The 19,365-nt window shown below is 43.7% G+C and overlaps 1 protein-coding gene across 1 annotated transcript in view; it reads left to right on the forward strand.

The window, feature by feature from the left end:
• STYXL2 (serine/threonine/tyrosine interacting like 2) overlaps window positions 1–18,892 on the forward strand; it is a 159,879-nt gene extending 140,987 nt beyond the window's left edge. The window contains exons 4-6 of the mRNA XM_082247011.1: window positions 2,545–2,776; window positions 7,383–7,600; window positions 15,884–18,892. Coding sequence (XP_082103137.1) covers window positions 2,545–2,776; window positions 7,383–7,600; window positions 15,884–18,588 — 3,155 coding nt within the window. The 3' untranslated portion in view covers window positions 18,589–18,892. The remainder of the gene's footprint in view (window positions 1–2,544; window positions 2,777–7,382; window positions 7,601–15,883) is intronic.
• Window positions 18,893–19,365: the final 473 nt, after the last annotated feature.

A 19,365-nucleotide genomic window follows, 5' to 3' on the forward strand; every position in this document is an offset into this window, starting at 1 on the left:
ATCGTTTTTTTGGGGGGTTTTTTTATGTTCATAGCAGGTGACGCTCTCCCCTGACTGCACATCCCTGAGTTTGTGGACTCTATAACTTTGCTACAGACTAAATAATATACACTGATTTGGGTTACTTTAACCAAATAAATGTAGCAGAATACAGTTTGTCCTAAATTTATGATGAAAGATTTTTTTTTTTTTTGCAAATTTTAACAGAAACAAGGAAAACCACATTTTTTAACCACTTAAGCCCCGTAAGATTTTACCCCCTTCCTGACCAGGGCCTAGTTTGCGATTCGGCACTGCGTGACTTTAACAGAGAATTGCACGGTCATGCGACGCTGTACCCAAATGAAATTGACGTCCTTTTTTCCCACAAACAGAGCTTTCTTTTGGTGGTATTTGATCACCTGTGCGGTTTTTGATCATGCGCTATAAACAAAAAAAGAGCGACAATTTTAAAAAAAAAATAACAATATTTTTCACATTTTTTCATATGAAATCCCCCCCCCAAAAAAATGTAAAAATGAACATTTTTTAACATTTTAGGCCAATTTGTTTTCTGCTACATATGTTTGGTAAAAAAAAAATTGCAATAAGCGTATTTTGATTGGTTTGCGCAAAAGTTATTGCGTTTACTAACTAAGGGAAAGATTTTTGTCATTTTTATTGTTTTTTTTTTAACGAGGAATGGCGGCGATCTGCGATTTTTTTGGCGGGACTGCGACATTGCGACGGACAGATCGGACCCTTGACTGACATTTTTGGCACTTTTGGGGGTACCAGTGACATTACTGCAGTAATCAGTGCTATACATATGCACTGTTACTGTAAAAATGACACTGGCAGGGAAGGGGTTAACTTTATTGGAGAAGGAGGGGTTAAGTGTGTCCCTAGGGGCGTGCTTCTTACTGTAAAGGGATGTCGCTGTGTGTGTAACTACAGAGATATATGATCATACATACCCTGTTTCCCTGAAAATAAGCCCTACCCCGAAAATAAGACCTAGCATTATTTTTCGGGAATGTCTGCAATAAAAGCCCTACCCCGAAAATAAGCCCTAGTTAAAGTTGTTGTAAAAACATGTAATCTATTTTGTAAAAAGATTATATAATGTGCAGTGTGTCTCCTTTTTGTAACTTTATTGTGGCAAATACCTTATTTACCGCGCTGCTGGGCGCTCACGTGACCCGCCGGATATCTTCTCCTCTCCTCCCGGCTGGGGTCAGCTGTCTCTTCCTCTTCAGTGCTCAGAGCAGGGAAGAAGAGCTTTCGGCGGGTCACGTGAGCGCCCAGCAGTGCGGTAAATAAGGTATTTGCCACAATAAAGTTACAAAAAGGAGACACACTGCACATTATATAATCTTTTTACAAAACCGATACATAATTTTACGATACGTTAACCATTGTTTATTTTTGGGATTACAGAATGTCATAATGCTGACTCCTGAGCTGATAGGGGGAGAGAGGGAGAGAAGACAGAGGACACAGGAACTTTTTTAAAAAAATTTTATTGTTTTATTCCAGGTGTTTTAGAACACAGAGAGGGATAAATAAAGAAGACATCCCCTGAAAATAAGCCCTAGTGTGTTTTTTGTAGCCAAAATTATTATAAGACCCGGTCTTATTTTCGGGGAAACACGGTAGCAGGATCCTATGATCTCTGCACTTACACAGGGGAGAATGACAGGCATAGTTACATAGTTACATAGTTAATGAGGTTGAAAAAAGACATCAGTCCATCCAGTTCAACCTATGATGTGTGTGTGTGTGTTTGCTGTTAACCGTACATTGTATACCCCTGTATGTTGTGGTCTCTAAGGTGTCCATCTAATAGTTTTTTGACACTATCAATGCTCCCTGCTGATACTACTGCTTGTGGAAGAGAATTCCACATCCTTACTGCTCTTACAGTGAAGAACCCCTTACGCATTTTAAGGTTAAACCGCCTTTCCTCTAGTTTTAGTGAGTGGCCACGTGTCTTATTGTATCTCCTTTCTCTGTTTGTTTACATTAGCCGCCTGCCTTTCTCCCTCTGTAACGGACGATCGCGAGTGACCGGCGGACATCAGGTCCGCCGGTCACACTCGCGGGGAAGTTAGGGAGCGAGCGGGGGCGGGAGCGCGCCTCCGGCGGTGCGCGCTCGCCCCCTATTGGCTCGCAGGCAAGTGACGTACCCATACGTCACTTTGCCTGCACGGGGCTGACCGCCACAGTATATGTACTTGCGGCAGTCGGCAAACGCTTAAAAAAATTTGTGCTATTTTTTAGTTTATTTAGCAAAAAATATAAGAATCTGTGGCAATTAAATACCACCAAAAAAAAGCTCTATATATCTGAAAAAAATGCTAAAAATGTCATATGGGTGCAGTATTGCATGAAAGTGTGAGAGCGCTGAAAGCTGAAAATTGGCCTGGACAGGAAGGGGGTGAAAGTGCCCGGTCAGGAAGTGGTTATAGGTGTGGTGGGAGTACAGGTCCTCTTTAGCTGAGTACTGGTACCCCACATTGTTGCAATCATCAGCCACAGGTCACATGACTTCCTTCATTACAGAGCTGAAAACGAAAGAAGTGAAGATACAGCCGTTGAGCCCAGAGTTCCTGGAGACCCCTGAACAGCTTCTGGTGGAGGACCTCTACAACCGAGTCAAGGACAAGATCGATGACCGCAGCTTGTTCAACACCCCCTGTGTGATGGACCTACAGAGAGAACTACTGAAAGACCACATGGACCACCCCCTGAATGAGGTGGACGAAGTCTGGCCTAATGTTTTCATCGCTGAAAAGTGAGTTCACACTGTCAGACTGAGATAGACAAATAGATACAGTAGATAGGTAGGTCAGGCCGCCTTTTCCCTTATGTGGACCTCATGTGCAGGTTGCAGGTCATCATGGTTGTTCAACCCAAACCAGTACTGTCCCCTGCATGGATGGTGGTCTGAGGCCTAAGCTTTCCATCCTCCTGACCTGTATACAGTTAATCCCCTCTTTGCCTGGAGTACACCCACACTTTGTCCAAGGGTAGATTTCCAAGCAGGGCTGCCATCAGGGGGGGGGGGACAGCCTATACACATGTAGGGGGCCCGGACGTTCCGAGGACCCCGGCTGCCCAGAACACAACCAACCAGTTGTTGCTGTAGTAAATAGCAATTGCTAAAGCAGGGCAGCCGCAGAGTAAGCTGATGCAGCCGAAGGGATGTCTCTTTGCTGGACTGCGCTGTTTCTTTGCTGAAAATATGAGGCTGTCTCTTTTTTAGATTGGGATGTCTATTTGCTGAATATATGAGGTCGTCTCTTTGCTAGATTGTGATGTCTCTTTGCTAAATATTTGAGGCCGGTTCTTTACTGGACTGGGATGTCTCTTTGCTGAATATATGAAGCCGTAACTTTGCTGGATTGGGATGTCTCTTTGCTGAATATATGAGGCCGTAACTTTGCTGGATTGGGATGTCTCTTTGATGGATTGGAATGTCTCTTTGCTGAATATATGGGAATGGTTCTTTCCTGGATTGGATAGATTTTCATATATTAAGTTGTAAGAGTGTTAAAATAAAAGTGGGTGCACTGAAGGACTCGGTGGGAAGGCCAGTGGGCGAAATCGGTGGGACGGCCAGAGGGCAGGCCCTGCGGAATGTTGGTGGTCAGGCCCGGAGGGGCCCAGGCCTAAAGCTGTGTGAGGGGCCCTAAAATTTCTGATGGCTGCCCTGCTTCCAAGACCAAGACATCAAAGTTTCCACCAGTAGACAAATCTCTCACTCCACCTTCCAGGCATTGGCTGTGTTAAAACTTCACCCATTAGAATATCACATGGAGGCCTCTCATTGCAATAAACTTTTTTTTTGCTTAGGTAACCCTGCCAACGAACAGTCCAAATATTAGCACTAACACATCCCAAATACGGGTGTAAAAAGACTTAGGTAAGCCCATGAGGTATCTTGTGGCTTTCAGCTAAGGTTGTAAACTTGCACTCTGAGTTCCCTGCTGTACCTCCTTCCATTAGTCTCCCAGTCCTCCTGGAGGGAAGAACAAAGGGACACACCAGTCCCCCACTTTGTCAGGTTCTGGCTCCAGCACCGGAGATCTTAAACGGTAACTTCACTTTCGTGGGGATAAAAAAAGCAGAGATACTCCCAATTGGAAATTGTGTCTAAAGGGATGCAGACCCTGCCACCTTCCTCATTAGAGCCCTGCAGGTGCAGTAGCTGATAGATAATTATGAAACCACTCCCATTAGATTAGTTTCGCACATGGACACAGACAAACACACAGTGATCTCTTCAGAATAACAAAAGGTGGAAATCTGCAACAAAGGGGTCAATTCACCAACGTTTACCGCATGCGATAACACAGTCATGTAAGAAAAAGTAAATTCACAAAAAAAATAACGATTATGTGGTATTTACCGCAAAGTGAAAAATGTGCTGATAAATATTGCCAGAATACCATGCGGTAAGCTCTTAAGTCCAATTCACAAACGGAACAGAGAGTAAAAAACATATTTATCACCAAGGTTTTCTTGGCGGTATTGCATACGATATTTGTCAGAAACAGTGTGGGGGTCTCCCCTCAAAAGCTGGTTGCTAAGGAGTGGGTTGAGAAGCCGGCCAGATAGACAGACACCGTAGATAGATAGATAGATACCGTAGATAGATAGATAGATAGATAGATAGATAGATAGATAGATAGATAGATAGATAGATAGATAGATAGATAGATAGATAGATAGACAGACAGACAGACAGACAGACAGACAGACAGACAGACAGACAGACAGACAGACAGACAGATAGACAGATAGACAGACAGACAGACAGATAGACAGACAGACAGACAGACAGACAGACAGACAGACAGACAGATAGACAGATAGACAGATAGACAGATAGATAGATAGATAGATAGATAGATAGATAGATAGATAGATAGATAGATAGATAGATAGATAGATAGATAGATAGATAGATAGATAGATAGATAGATAGATAGAGTGCCTTGCGAAAGTATTCGGCCCCCTTGAACTTTGCGACCTTTTGCCACATTTCAGGCTTCAAACATAAAGATATAAAACTGTAATTTTTTTTGAAGAATCAACAACAAGTGGGACACAATCATGAAGTGGAACGAAATTTATTGGATATTTAAAACTTTGTTAACAAATAAAAAAGCATCATGAAGAACAAGGAACACACCAGGCAGGTCCGAGATACTGTTGTGGAGAAGTTTAAAGCCGGATTTGGATACAAAAATATTTCCCAAGCTTTAAACATCCCAAGGAGCACTGTGCAAGCGATAATATTGAAATGGAAGGAGTATCAGACCACTGCAAATCTATGAAGACCTGGCCGTCCCTCTAAACTTTCAGCTCATACAAGGAGAAGACTGATCAGAGATGCAGCCAAGAGGCCCATGATCACTCTGGATGAACTGCAGAGATCTACAGCTGAGGTGGGAGACTCTGTCCATAGGACAACAATCAGCCGTATACTGCACAAATCTGGCCTTTATGGAAGAGTGGCAAGAAGAAAGCCATTTCTTAAAGATATCCATAAAAAGTGTTGTTTAAAGTTTGCCACAAGCCACCTGGGAGACACCAAACATGTGGAAGAAGGTGCTCTGGTCAGATGAAACCAAAATCAAACTTTTTGGCAACAATGCAAAACGTTATGTTTGGCGTAAAAGCAACACAGCTCATCACCCTGAACACACCATCCCCATTGTCAAACATGGTGGTGGCAGCATCATGGTTTGGGCCTGCTTTTCTTCAGCAGGGACAGGGAAGATGGTTAAAATTGATGGGAAGATGGATGGAGCCAAATACAGGACCATTCTGGAAGAAAACCTGATGGAGTCTGCAAAAGACCTGAGACTGGGACGGAGATTTGTCTTCCAACAAGACAATGATCCAAAACATAAAGCAAAATCTACAATGGAATGGTTCACAAATAAACAAATCCAGGTGTTAGAATGGCCAAGTCCAGACCTGAATCCTATCGAGAATCTGTGGAAAGAACTGAAAACTGCTGTTCACAAACGCTCTCCATCCAACCTCACTGAGCTCGAGCTGTTTTGCAAGGAGGAATGGGCAAAAATTTCAGTCTCTCGATGTGCAAAACTGATAGAGACATACCCCAAGCGACTTACAGCTGTAATCACAGCAAAAGGTGGCGCTACAAAGTATTACCTTAAGGGGAGTGAATCATTTTGCACACCCAATTTTTCCGTTTTTTATTTGTTAAAAAAGTTTGAAATATCCAATAAATTTCGTTCCACTTCATGATTGTGTCCCACTTGTTGATTCTTCACAAAAAATTACAGTTTTATATCTTTATGTTTGAAGCCTAAAATGTGGCAAAAGGTCGAAAAGTTCAAGGGGGGCGAATACTTTCGCAAGGCACTGTAGATAGATAGATAGATATACTGTAGATAGATACTGTAGATAAATAGATATACTGTAGATAGATATACTTTAGATAGATAGATAGATAGATAGATAGATAGATAGATAGATAGATAGATAGATAGATAGATAGATAGATAGATAGATAGATAGATAGATAGATACTGTAGATAAATAGATATACTGTAGATAGATACTGTAGATAGATATAGATGTCACAGATGATGTTTCCGGGGACAGGGCGCACAGCTCGGTAATAAACGTCTATAGAAGTGTAATGGCACACTGCGGTCACCTTTATTCGGCACATTATGGTGTAATCAGGCCGGAGATTTCTCATTGCCGGACTGTGTCATTGGGAAGGCTGATCTCTGGAAAGCGGCTCTATTCACCAATAATGTTCCAGGGGAAAGCAGCAGGCCAGGCGCAGACAATGAGGCCACGCTGTCACTGACAATGGTAATGATGGAACTGTGTATATATATACAATAATCGCTAACACAGAACACGCCGCAATCGTTAATACGAAACTCATTCCAGATAGAAATACAAGATTTCACTTTTTCCGCCTGTTTCATTGCAGCTTCATTTTCTTGGTTATATTTCATTACTTTTCTTTCTCCTATTTCAAGCTTCTCCTTTGCTTTGTTGCGCCCTTCCCTCTCCCTCCCAGAACAAATGACAGCTGGAATCAACAGAACATGATTGTAAATGCCGTCATGGACAGTGCAGCTCACAGACACCTCACTATAATAGCAGTGTGCATAGGGAAATTGTTATAAAAAGGTATCTCTGAAATTCAGGATTTTTTTTTTTTTTTTTTACAGTTTTTGCAATGGTAAAGAATAGCCCTGTCATCACTATGTCTCAGCTAATCAGGCTCCACCAATACCTAAAACGTTACTTTTGGGTGGACTGACCCTTTAAATCCATAGGAGGGGTGTCAGGGGACCACATGACCTTTTACAGGTGCCTGACTTTCTTTTGTATTTTAGGAGCGTGGCTGTCAACAAGGGGCGCCTGAAGCGGATGGGCATCACTCACATTCTGAATGCCGGCCACAACACAACAGTGTTTACGGGGCCAGAATTCTACACAGGAATGGAGGTTCACTACATGGGCGTTGAAGTCGATGACTTTCCCGAATGCGACATATCAAAGTTTTTCAGACCGGCTGCTGAGTTCCTCGATGAAGCTTTGCTCACCTACAGGGGTAATTTTAATTTGTGTGTGCACATTCATGTTTATATTAAAGGATAATTCAAGAGAAAGGAGAGGAGTGGAGAGGACGAGACCTGAGAGGAGAGAAAATGAGAGAAGGAAATAGGTGGAGGAAACAAAAGATGAGAAAAAAGAGAATGGTGGAGAGCATACGGGAGGAGAGGAGTGGAGAGGACAAGACCTAAGAGGAGAAGAGAGAACGTGAGAGGAGACAGTTGGAGGAAACAAGAGATGAAAGAAAGAAAGAGCGGTGGAGGGAACACAGGAGGAGTGGAGTGGAGAGGACAAGACATGAGAGTAGTGAAAGGAACAAAAAATGAGAGGAGGAGAGAGGAGTAGAGGACACATAAATATAGAAGATGCAGGGGACAAAAAATGATAGGAGGATATGAGGAGCGTAGAGGACAAAAGATGAAGGGAAGAGAGAAGATGAGAGGAGGGGACAAGAAATAAGTAAAAGAGAGAGGAGATGAGTGGAGGGTAAAAGAGAATAGAGGAAGAGAAGGGACAAGGATGAGCGAGGAAAGGAGAAGAGAAGATAAGTGGTGGGTACAAGAGAGGGGGGAGTGGAGAGAATAAGAGATTTAAAGCGGAGTTCCACCCAAAAGTGGAACTTCCGCTTTAGGTAGTCCTAACCCCCTGACATGCCACATTTGGCATGTCATTTTTTTTGGGGGGGGGGAGCGAGTACCTAGTTTTGACAGGTACCCACTCCCACTTCCGCTCAGAGCGCCGCGGCACCCTGAGCGGAAGTTCTCCTCTCCCCCTCCCTCCCTGCAATCTTCTGGGACATGTCAGGGGTCCCAGAAGATTGCCGGCCAATCAAGACGTGCAGCGCAACTTGCGCATTCGCAGTGCGTACCCGGCTGTGAAGCTGCAAGCTGTGCCCACACCAGTGATGCTGGCGCCGCCGAGACCAGAGGGAGAGGATCGAGGCTTCGCTGGATCGTGGGACAGGTGAGTGTATGTTTATTTAAAAGTCAGCAGCTACACTTTTTGTAGCTGCTGACTTTTAATAAACACAGAAAAGTCTGGAACTCCGCTTTAAGTATAGGATGGGGAGAGAAAGAGGGACAGGGAAGACAAAGATGAGGAATGGAGGGTACAGGAGATGAGTGGAGGGTACAAGAGGATAGAGGAAGGGAAAGGACAATGATGAGCGAGGAAAGGAGAAGAGAAGATAAGTGGTGGGTACAAGAGAAGGGGGAGTGGAGAGAATAAGAGATATAAGTATAGGATGGGGAGAGGAAGAGGGACAGGGAAGACAAAGATGAGGAATGGAGGGTACAGGAGATGAGTGGAGGGTACAAGAGGATAGAGGAAGGGAAAGGACAATGATGAGCGAGGAAAGGAGAAGAGAAGATAAGTGGTGGGTACAAGAGAAGGGGGAGTGGAGAGAATAAGAGATATAAGTATAGGATGGGGAGAGGAAGAGGGACAGGGAAGACAAAGATGAGGAATGGAGTGTACAGGAGATGAGAAGAGTGGAAGGGAAAAGAGATGTGAGAACAGGGTAGGGTTGGAGAAGATAGAAACTAGGAAGAATAGAGGAGAGTAGGGTAATGAACAGGAGATCAGAGGATGGGAGAGGAGAGGCAGGGCTGGCCTTAGGTGTTCAGGCGCCCTGTGCGAGCTAATCCTGTGGCGCCCCCCCCCCCCCCCACCGCACGCGTGAACCCCCCCGCACATTTTCTTGCACTTTTTTGCACTTTATTTGACTTTTCTTTTTTATGATCACTAATAACTTAGCCCCCCTTACATTAGAGACCCCTCACAGAGCCCCCCTTACATCAAATACCCCTTTACATTAGAGATCCCCACAGAGCCCCCCCCTTACATCAAAGACCCCCTTACATTAGAGACCCCCACAGAGCCCCCCCTTACATCAGAGACTCCCCACACAGAGCCCCCCTTACATCAGAGACCCCCACACAGAGCTCCCCTTACATCAGAGACCCCCCCACACAGAGCCCCCCTTTACATCAGAGACTCCCCACACAGAGCCCCCCTTACATCAGAGACCCCCACACAGAGCTCCCCTTACATCAGAGACCCCCCCACACAGAGCCCCACTTACATCAGAGACCCCCACACTGAACCTCCAGGCCGCGGTCGCCGCTTACCTCCCGCTGTGCGGCCGGATCATCTGCGAGCTGTGATGGCCGCACGGCGCCCCTGTTGCCCATGGCGCCTTGTGCGGCCGCACAGCTCGCACACCCCAAAGGCCGGCCCTGAGGAGAGGAAAGAAGGATAGGGCAGTAAAGTAGCGTAGGGAAGAAGATGAAAAAGGAGAGGGGACAGGAGATGGGAAGATGGAGAGGTGAAGATAGAAGAAAAGAGGCAGGGAGTGAAGGGAACAGAGGGGAGGAGAGGTGCTACGAGGAGAGGAGCATAGGGTGGAGAAACGAGGAGATACATATTTTGTACTACTTTTATAGATTTTTATTGGACTGTCAGGCTGGCCCATATACATTGGTTCATAAGTGCAAATTTCGATTTGTGAGCAATCCTGATTTCTCCTTCCTCTGTACACATAAGCTGCTGTTCTGTTCATAAGCGGAGTTGTCCACACCACAGCGCTGCCACCAGTCCCTTTCTCGGAGAGAGAGGCCCCTGTGTCCACAGAGCGGATAAAAATACCCTGCTGCTGCTGCTTGACAGACCTGAAATTGGGTGATGAATCATCTGGGGTTTTAGCGATATTTTAGGCGTAACAATAACAAAGGATAAAAATAAAAGTGCAGTATAATAATACAATTTACAGTCAGATCTCGGTTTTCTGGAAGTAGTTTGAATCTGCACCTGAGCACACATAAGTTACTCTGTGCTACTGCAGGACACCGCTTGAATATAACTCCGGGGGGGAACAAGCAAGAGTATTCAGATGGAATATAACACGTTCTTTATTACACCTCAAGTTACCAAATACAGCTTTTCATTACTAAATAAAAACTTGTACCTGACAACAGTTTAAAGTAGTGCTAAAATTTCATAAAAAATGTAACTTCTCAATGTCATTTCAAAAGTAATTATCAACCTTTTTTTTTAAATAATAAAGTGATGTCCTAGTCAGTCGCGTCAGCACCACATCCCAATAGTGAATTTAAAAAAAGAAAAAAAGAGAAAATAAAACGGAACTTTCACGGTGCTTACTTTCCCACTCAGAATGATTAAAAAAACACAGTTCATAAAAATGATTTACTTCATTCGCTTACAATAAAAGTATTTTCCTGAATCACAAATACAATCCTTATACCCAGGAATGATAAAAACACATACATTCACCACCCTCAAACTATCAAAGTTTGGACCCCTCCTTAGATCTGCTGTATCATTCAGTATGACTGGTGTGAGTAAAGGAGGGCAGCAGACTTCCGTTGACGCGTTTCGCCTTTCTGGCTTCCTCAGGGGTACTTAGTAAAGAGGGTTTAAATGGGTGGATAGCTGAATTATGGTCTCAGAGGGATGTGTTTACATCCACCTTAGATAATCAGGTAGTTTCCTAATGTTCCAAAGGGAGTGGGACGGTGTGACAGTGTCCAGGCCCAAAACAGGGGAAACCCGCCCACAAAACACGGGGGTATCTGATCTGAAACAGGGGAGAGAGATACTTGGCTCAAACTGGCACAAATGGCCTCAATTCCAATCGTGCTTATGCCTAGAATTTGGGGCCAGAATTGAGTTTCTTCTGCCCACGCTAGGGATGCTAATCTCTCCAGTGCCTTTCAATCCTTACACCACAACACGGATCTCCAACGACCCAATTTTTTAAAAAATCTGCATCTCTCATTAAGGCTCGTTTTATATATTTGTGAGCCGACAAAGTCGTGCGGCTTGCATTGCTACTTTTGGTGCGACTTTGATATGACTTTTTATGCTCTGGACCAAGTCACATCAAAAGTTGGACCAAAGTAGTGCAGGAACTTTTTCTGAAGTCACAGGGAGTTCAGTAGTATCGATAGGAACAGCTCTCATAGACATAGACATACATTGGATTTCACGTGTCCTGCAACTTAGGGTCTCACAAGCGGGATCCCAAGTCGCAGAAGTGTGAAAGTAGCCAATAAAGAATACCTGAAAATCCTGCCATAAAGACCTTTATTCAGACACTTCCTATTATGGGGCGACAACAGTCTCCATAATGTGCTCCCTATCACATGTCCCCCCTGGTGGAGACTACATGCAGCCATGCTGACACATGGCACAGGTATGGCCCACCATTGTCACTATTAAAAAAGAAGGCAATTGATACATACAGTAGTTATTTTAGCACACTAAGGGCTCTTTCACATGGTCCACCTCCGTAGGTGGATCCGTGCTGCTCAGCGGGGATTGATCCGCCGATCCCCGCTGAGCCGGCGGATGACAGCTCCGTCTCCGCTTGCAGTGCGGAGAGAGAGGTGTCACAGCTCCCGCTGCTCTCTATAGGGGAACGGATGAGAGCGGACCGTCTGTCCGCTCTCATCCGATCTGATCCGATCCGATCCCTGAACGGATGGAAAAATAGGGTTTCCATCCGTCCAGATTTCACGGACAGGATCGGATACGGATGGCAGCGGGTGTCAGCGGAGGTGTCTCCGCTGACATCCGCTGCCCCATAGAGCTGTATGGAAGATCCGATCAGATCTACCTAAAAAACTGACAGGCGGATCTGATCGGATCGCCCGTGTGAAAGAGCCCAAAGGGGTTGATTTACTAAAACTGGAGAGTGCAGAATCTGGTTCAGCTGTGTATGGTAGCCAATCAGATTCTAACATCTTATAACAGCTTCAGCCTGTTCAATTAGGCTTTGACAATAAAATCTGGAAGCTGATTGGATATCACGCAGAGCTGCACCAGATTTTGGAGTCTCCAGTTTTAGTAAATCAACCCCAAAACATCATCCAATTGATCTACTTTAAAGGGCATCTCCAGCTACAACAGCTAAATACACACGGAAAAAAATAAAGGAATCCCTATATCTGACAAGCAATTTATAAAATAATGCACATATTTTTGGGATCCTCTCACCTCCTTTGTACAATATGGCTTCATAAAAGAGGGGGTGACATCAATTTTCAGGTCCCATAGTTCTGCATATTTCAAAGCACTGTCCCGCCTGGACATAGAAGCACTGGTGATGGCTACCCTGACCTTCCCTTTGCGCTACTCAGTAGAGAAGCCACTCCCACTGCATTCCTAAAGTAGTACTAAACCCTTGCCTTTTTTTTTTTGGTCTAATGCATTGAGTACAAAAAAAATATACATTCCTTAGTAAACTATTTGTTAAAATTCTTATCCCAGCACTTGCAGTTAACAACTTTCAAAACTGCTGGCTCCTGCTGTCTGATTGCTGCTTCCCTGAACTAAAAGATTAAGAAGTTGCTTACTCCAGTAAGGGCCCCTTTCACACGGGCTTTCCGATCAGTTCTGCCTGTCAGTTTTCTCAGGCGGATCTGATCGGATGCTCCGTGCACCCCTATGGAGCAGCGGATGTCAGTGGTGACATGTCTGCTGACACCCGCTGCTCTCTGATCCAATCCTGTCTGTGAAATCCAGGCGGGTGGAAACTATATTTTCCATCCGTCTGGAGGATCGGATCGGATGAAAATGGACAGGCGGTCCATTTTCATGAGATCTCCCCATAGAGGAGAGCGGGGATCTGACAGGTCTGTCTCTGCAAAGTACGCGGAGATGGAGTTGTCATCCACCTGCTCAGCGGGGATTGGCGGGTCGATCCCCGCTGAGCAAAATGGAGTCCACCGGGCGGAAAACCCGCGTGAAAGGACCGTTAAAGTTCATTTAAATGTTCGTACAGAAATTCCGAAAAAATTGTTGCTAAAGCATTTGACAGTACTCAACAAATTTTGTAAGAAAACTCTGATATTTTTTTTTCTTCAATTACCATGTCATTGGTTTCAATTCTATGTTCAATTTTGGGATGCACATTTGCATTACAATAAGCACAAATTTTCCCGTTTGAAAACCACATTCACAGAATTTTATTTGTTTGAGAATCAGTTTCCATCCTTCCCCTTTGATTTTCCTTGTTACTACAGTTGAAAATGAGTGCTGATTTAACCCCATTAAAGTGGAATTCTGGGATAGCCCTAACTACTGTTAAAACATCTTTCTCACATAGGTTAGTCAGCTAAGGTGTTAGGAGGGCAGAGGGGAATAGTTCTAAGAGTAGTTAGAGTTTTCCCAGAATTCCATTTAAGTATTAGAAAATTGAATAAAACGTTCTGAAAACAGTTTTATTTTTAGTGAAATTGTGTGGTTGGCGTAGCTTAAAAACGATTTCTTGACTTTTGAAAGGACAAAAGTGGAAATTCCGCTTTAAGGCAAGCCCCCCCCCCCCCCGGCTCCTGTTTGTGACACAGGAGAAGTGCACAAACAAGGTCTATAAAGACAAGGATGAGCGAGTTTGGGGTGAAGGACCATGAGAGTCCTGACCTCAACCCGATAGAACACCTTTGGGATGAATTAGAGTGGAGCTCTGATGAAGGGAGCTTGACTCCCGAAACACGTTAGCGGTCCTATCTACAAGGACATGTTCCATTCCATGTGTGGGGGATTCTTGTAATGCAATTTTATTATTCTCCTTGTCTTGTCTTGCCATTTTGTTAAAACATTTTTTATGGTGACCACGGGTAATGCACTAGGTGTTTGCGCCTTCTTTTTCTTTTCTTATATGTAGCCTTCCCAGAAGAGTTGAAGCTGTTATAGCTGCAAAGGGTGGGTCAACTCAAAATTGTACCCTTTGGACTAAGACGGGGGTACCAATAAAGTTCATGTGCGTGTAAAGGCAGGCGTCCCAATACTTTTGGTAATATAGCTTATAAATATATCTATCATGTCTTGTCAGAGACCTGACCCAAGTCCAGTGGCACCCTAAAAATAGCGCATTTCCTTGTTATAGGGTGCAGTGGCCCTGGAGCACACATAATGGAATAATGCCCCAAGGGCCAGATAAAAGCAAGCAAAAGGCCACATCTGGCCCCCGGGCTGCAGTTTGGAGACCGCTGAAGTAAACCAATCAGCTAATTTGGTTGCAATTAAAACGTTTTTATTTATCAGGAATAACAACAGAGGATTTTGAGAAAGAGAGAGGGAAAAAAAATAAAAGATTTCTCACTTTCTGTCCTGGTGGTGGCCACCATCACAGGATTAGAAAGTTGATGAAATTTCTTCAAACAAAAAACTGGACTTACAAAAGTTCTTATCCTTTCCCGCCATATTAAAAGAAAGTGCTTTTAACCTCCCTGGCGGTATGATTCTTTCGGATCTTAGATGCTGAAAGCGGTACCATTATTTTGCATGTAATTCTTAAGAATGAGCAGCCCAAACCAACTATTTACATATGATTTCTTTTTACTGTGCGTTCTTCTTTATAACATCTCGGGTATGATAAAGTTTGAAACACAAAATCACAAATTATAATATAATAAAAAACTATAAATAAATTAAAGTATGTATGTATATATATATATATACTGTATATATACATATATATATATATATATATACATATATATATATTTGTATATATATATATATATATATATATATTCGTGTATATAAATATATATATATATATATATATACGTATATATATATATATATATATATATATATATATATATATACATAAAAAGTACAGTAAAACTGCAGGAAAGGGCACTGGGGGGCAAACGGATGTGATTTTTTGTTATTTTGCATTGTATCAGTGTGTTTGGTGTGTTTTACATTTGAATTTGCCGCCGGTTCCACCCCCCTGCGAACGTCACGTCGCAGGAGACGGAAGCCGGGGCACGGAGAGGATCGGGAGGAAGATCCGCCGCTAGACACCGCTGGGATACATCGCTGGATCCCGGTGACAAGGTAAGTAACCCCGCTTTCAGGATCCAGCGATGCTTCTGGCGGTACCCCGAGTGTGGCTCGGGGCTACCGCTTTTGGCTCTGAAATTTAACCCCGAGCCACGCTCGGGAATACCGCTAAGAAGGTTAATGGATGAGTGTGTCTTCTTTGGAGAACTGCCCATCCATTGTCACTAGAACAGGAAATGAAGAAAATCCTTCCACATGGAAAAACAAATAGCCATAAAAGCTCAACAGAGCTTGAGTTCTTCAAGTATCAAGCTTTTACAAAAACTCTAAATTTACATTATACACCTGACATATACTGTAAATGCAAACCTAAAAAATCAACTAACATCTAAAAGCTTGTCAAGTTATATTTTATTTAGGATATTTTAATCTTTTAGAGCAATGACATTTCATTCTTTTTTTACAGGTAAAGTTCTGGTGAACAGTGAGATGGGCATGAGCAGATCAGCAGTGTTGTTCGCAGCCTACTTGATGATCTTTCACCACATGACCATTCTAGAAGCCCTAATGACGTTACGCAAAAAGCGAGCAATCTACCCCAACGACGGCTTTATTAAACAGCTCAGAGAACTTAATGAAACCCTGCTTGAAGAACGTGAATATTTTGACGTTGATGACGATGATGATAATACCAGTCAAGGTTCCGTCATACAAGCCAAGGCTCATTCCATAATGGTAGAGGAAGAAGATGTGGAGAGTGTCATGGGTGCCAAGGCTCACTCTATTACAGTGGAGGAAGAAGATACAACTAGCATCATGGGTAGTGCCATGAGCATGATGGGAAAGTCAAGTGTGGTTTCAAAACAGCCTACACTCATTGACGAAGATGAAGAAGAAAAACTTTATGAAGAATGGAGAAGAAAACAAGGGCTTCCACCTAAAGAGATACCAACAAAAGAAAGTGGACAAGGCCCTATACTTCCAGAAGACGCAGATGAAGATTACGTTCGGCAGATGGTTTACAACTGGCAGAAAGAAAACAGTAAATATCAATCCCTCGACCTTGGAGATGATGTTAGTTCTCTAATGAGCGAGAGAAGATATTCGCCAAGTGAAATAAGCGATGTAGAAAGCGTCACCTCTCAGGAGATTCGAATGCTAAAACAGCAATTTGCTGCAAGCAGAAAGATAAAGAGAAGATCAGACTCCGTATCTACAGACAGTACCTGGGACATGTGGAATGAAAGACTCTTGGAAATTGAAAAGGAAGCCAAGACCAAGGCTGAGAAAGGGGAGAAAAGTAGAGTCAAGGACATTGATGAGGAAAGTCTTTGCTCAGAGGGAGGTTCCCTGTTCAACTTTTGCAAGAACAACAAAAGTAAGCTCACTCCACTGGAGAGGTGGAAGGTTAAAAGAATTCAGTTTGGTTTCCACAAAAAGGATTCAGAAGCTTCTGATTCTCAAAATAAAGATGAAAACAAAAAGAGAGAAGATGATGAAACCAGCCAGTCGGATGTTGATGTAACAGCTTACCAAGCGTGGAAATTAAAACAACAAAAGAAAGTGGGCAATGAAAATAAAGATGAAATTGTCGAAATTGCCAAAGGCGAAGACAGCACAGCTGTTAAACGAAGGCAGAGGAGGGCTGAGCTCCTGGAACGCTCCAAGCAGAATTTAGAGGAGAGCCAATCTATTTGTGGTTGGGATAATGAAAGTTCATTGAGTGGTACTCTCCCGCTAGCTGCCCTTTTTGCCAGTGCCCAGTCGGCTAGTGGTGCTAGTGACACAGCATCTGTTTTAAGCATGCAAAGCAACAGATCACGAGTGTCTCAGGCAAATCAAGCCCAGGTATCCCTAGCTCCTCCGCTCAATCTGCCTCCTGGTGCTGGAGATGCTGTTGCAAGCATTCAAAACTGGATAGCAAATGTGGTGAATGAAACCATAGCTCAAAAAACGAATGAGATCATGATGATGTCCCGAGCTTCCTCAGCTATGAGCATGGCTTCTGGAGATCTTGGAAGAAGAGCGGATGACGACAGATCTTCAATACTTGGTGCAGCTGTTGGATCCTGCCTTTCTGGTTCTGGGCTGCAGCAACGGGACTTTAAGAGTACGGACTCTGTGTTGTCTTACAACACATCAATGAGTTCAAATGCAAACACATCAAGTGCAAAGAGGAAGATCACCGAAACCAGTGTGCCTTTGTATGGACTCTTCATGGATGATGTCGACTTGAAAAAGCTTAACCAGAAAGAAAATGAAATGAGAGAGGAGCTCACTGGAAAATTATCCCAATATCGTAAGGAAAAAGTTGTGTCTGATAACAAGCGCAGCTATTTGTTCAAAAAGAAAAAAGCAAAAGACAATGACAAGGAAGAAGAAGAGAAGGAGAGCATCTCAAGTGCAAACTTTCAGAGTTCCCGACTGGCTACAAGTCGAGGATGGGACAAGAGTGAAAAGGCCTCCTATTCAGGCAGTCAGTTTTCCAGTTCCAAGAGTACCAGCTCTGAGCTGGAGAGGAATATCAGCAAATGGCTCAGTAATGTGAAAACCGAAAACAGAACATCAGAAAGTGAGAAAATTTCTGAAAAGATTGTAAGGAGATCAGACCATCAGACAGAGACAAATTCTGAAGTTGGTGGATACAGCAGGAGATTCACAGAAGAAGACAAAGATGCTTCTTCATCTTACCAGAATTACAGAGACACCCAACGAACTTCATCAAGGTTTTCAGCATCCTCAGAAGAAGAAAGCAACTACGTATGGAAGTCTAAAGCTCACGACTCTCAGTACATGAAGGATGAGAGCCCAGAACCCCACTTCAGTGACCATTCAGAAGACAGAAACGGATTGGACGACTTTGACCTCTCCAGCACTAGGAGATCTAGAACAAGTCGTTTTCAAGATCCTGAAGATTCCACTGAGACAGATTCCTTTAATTTCAGCTCCAAAGGAAAATTTACTCCTAACTTCAGGAAGAGTGAAGATGACGAGGACAAAGAGAATGGAGATCCAATGGAAAGTCAAAGTTCTGAGGGAAGACGGTCTCAGTATAGAAAGAACAAAGAGGAAGCAGAAGAAATGGATGATGATGATGCTATTATTGCTGCCTGGAGGAACCGGCAGGAGGAAACAAAAGCAAGACTTAGAAGATGTAAAGAAAAAGACTAAATTTATGTACGTCTACGTATATACCAAAATAATCACACATCTTCATGAAATTCATAAACATGTGAACGTAGGCATCTCCATGCAGCTTAGATTTAGCTTTTTGCATCTTTTTTGGGCTCTCAGCGAGTTTAGGTAATCCTATTTATTTAATGCCATAGCTGTATGCCACCCTTCCACACGAATGCCACGAGATAGATAGCCACAAAAGGTGTGGAAGGAGCCACACAGCATGTGGAAGGGTAAGCATATGTGTCAAGCCTTTCATATCCACACACACACCCTACAATATTTCAAAGAGGAAAAAAAGATATATTATACCTTCCCTGGAGCAAGAAGCACCCCCCCCCTCCCCCCACGAGATATAGGCATAGCCACATTTCCCTTTTATGAAGACACCAAAATTATGTAGAGACTGGTAAATGGCCCAAGAATCAACGTGCATGTTTAACTGCTTGCCGACCGCCGCACGACTATTTACTGTGGCGGTCAACCCCTCACAGGCAAAGCGACGTAGTACTACGTCGCTAGCCTGTGAGGCTCTAGGGAGCGAGTGCGCGCCGCCGGAGGCGCGCTCCCGCGCGGTTACGGACCCCCCCTGCGCGTGTGCCCGATGGACCCGATGTCCGCCGGGCACTCAGGATCGTCCGTTACACCGGAAGAAAGGCAGGCAGCTGATGTAAACAAAGCCGCCTGTCATTCTTCCCTGTGTAAGAATGGAGTTCAGACGGTTCTACTATGTAGGACCGTTGATCTCTGTTCTTACACTAGTAGCCACAG

This window comes from Pelophylax lessonae, assembly GCF_965119305.1.
Source record: "Pelophylax lessonae genome assembly, chromosome: 2".
Taxonomy (NCBI): Eukaryota; Metazoa; Chordata; class Amphibia; order Anura; family Ranidae; genus Pelophylax; species Pelophylax lessonae.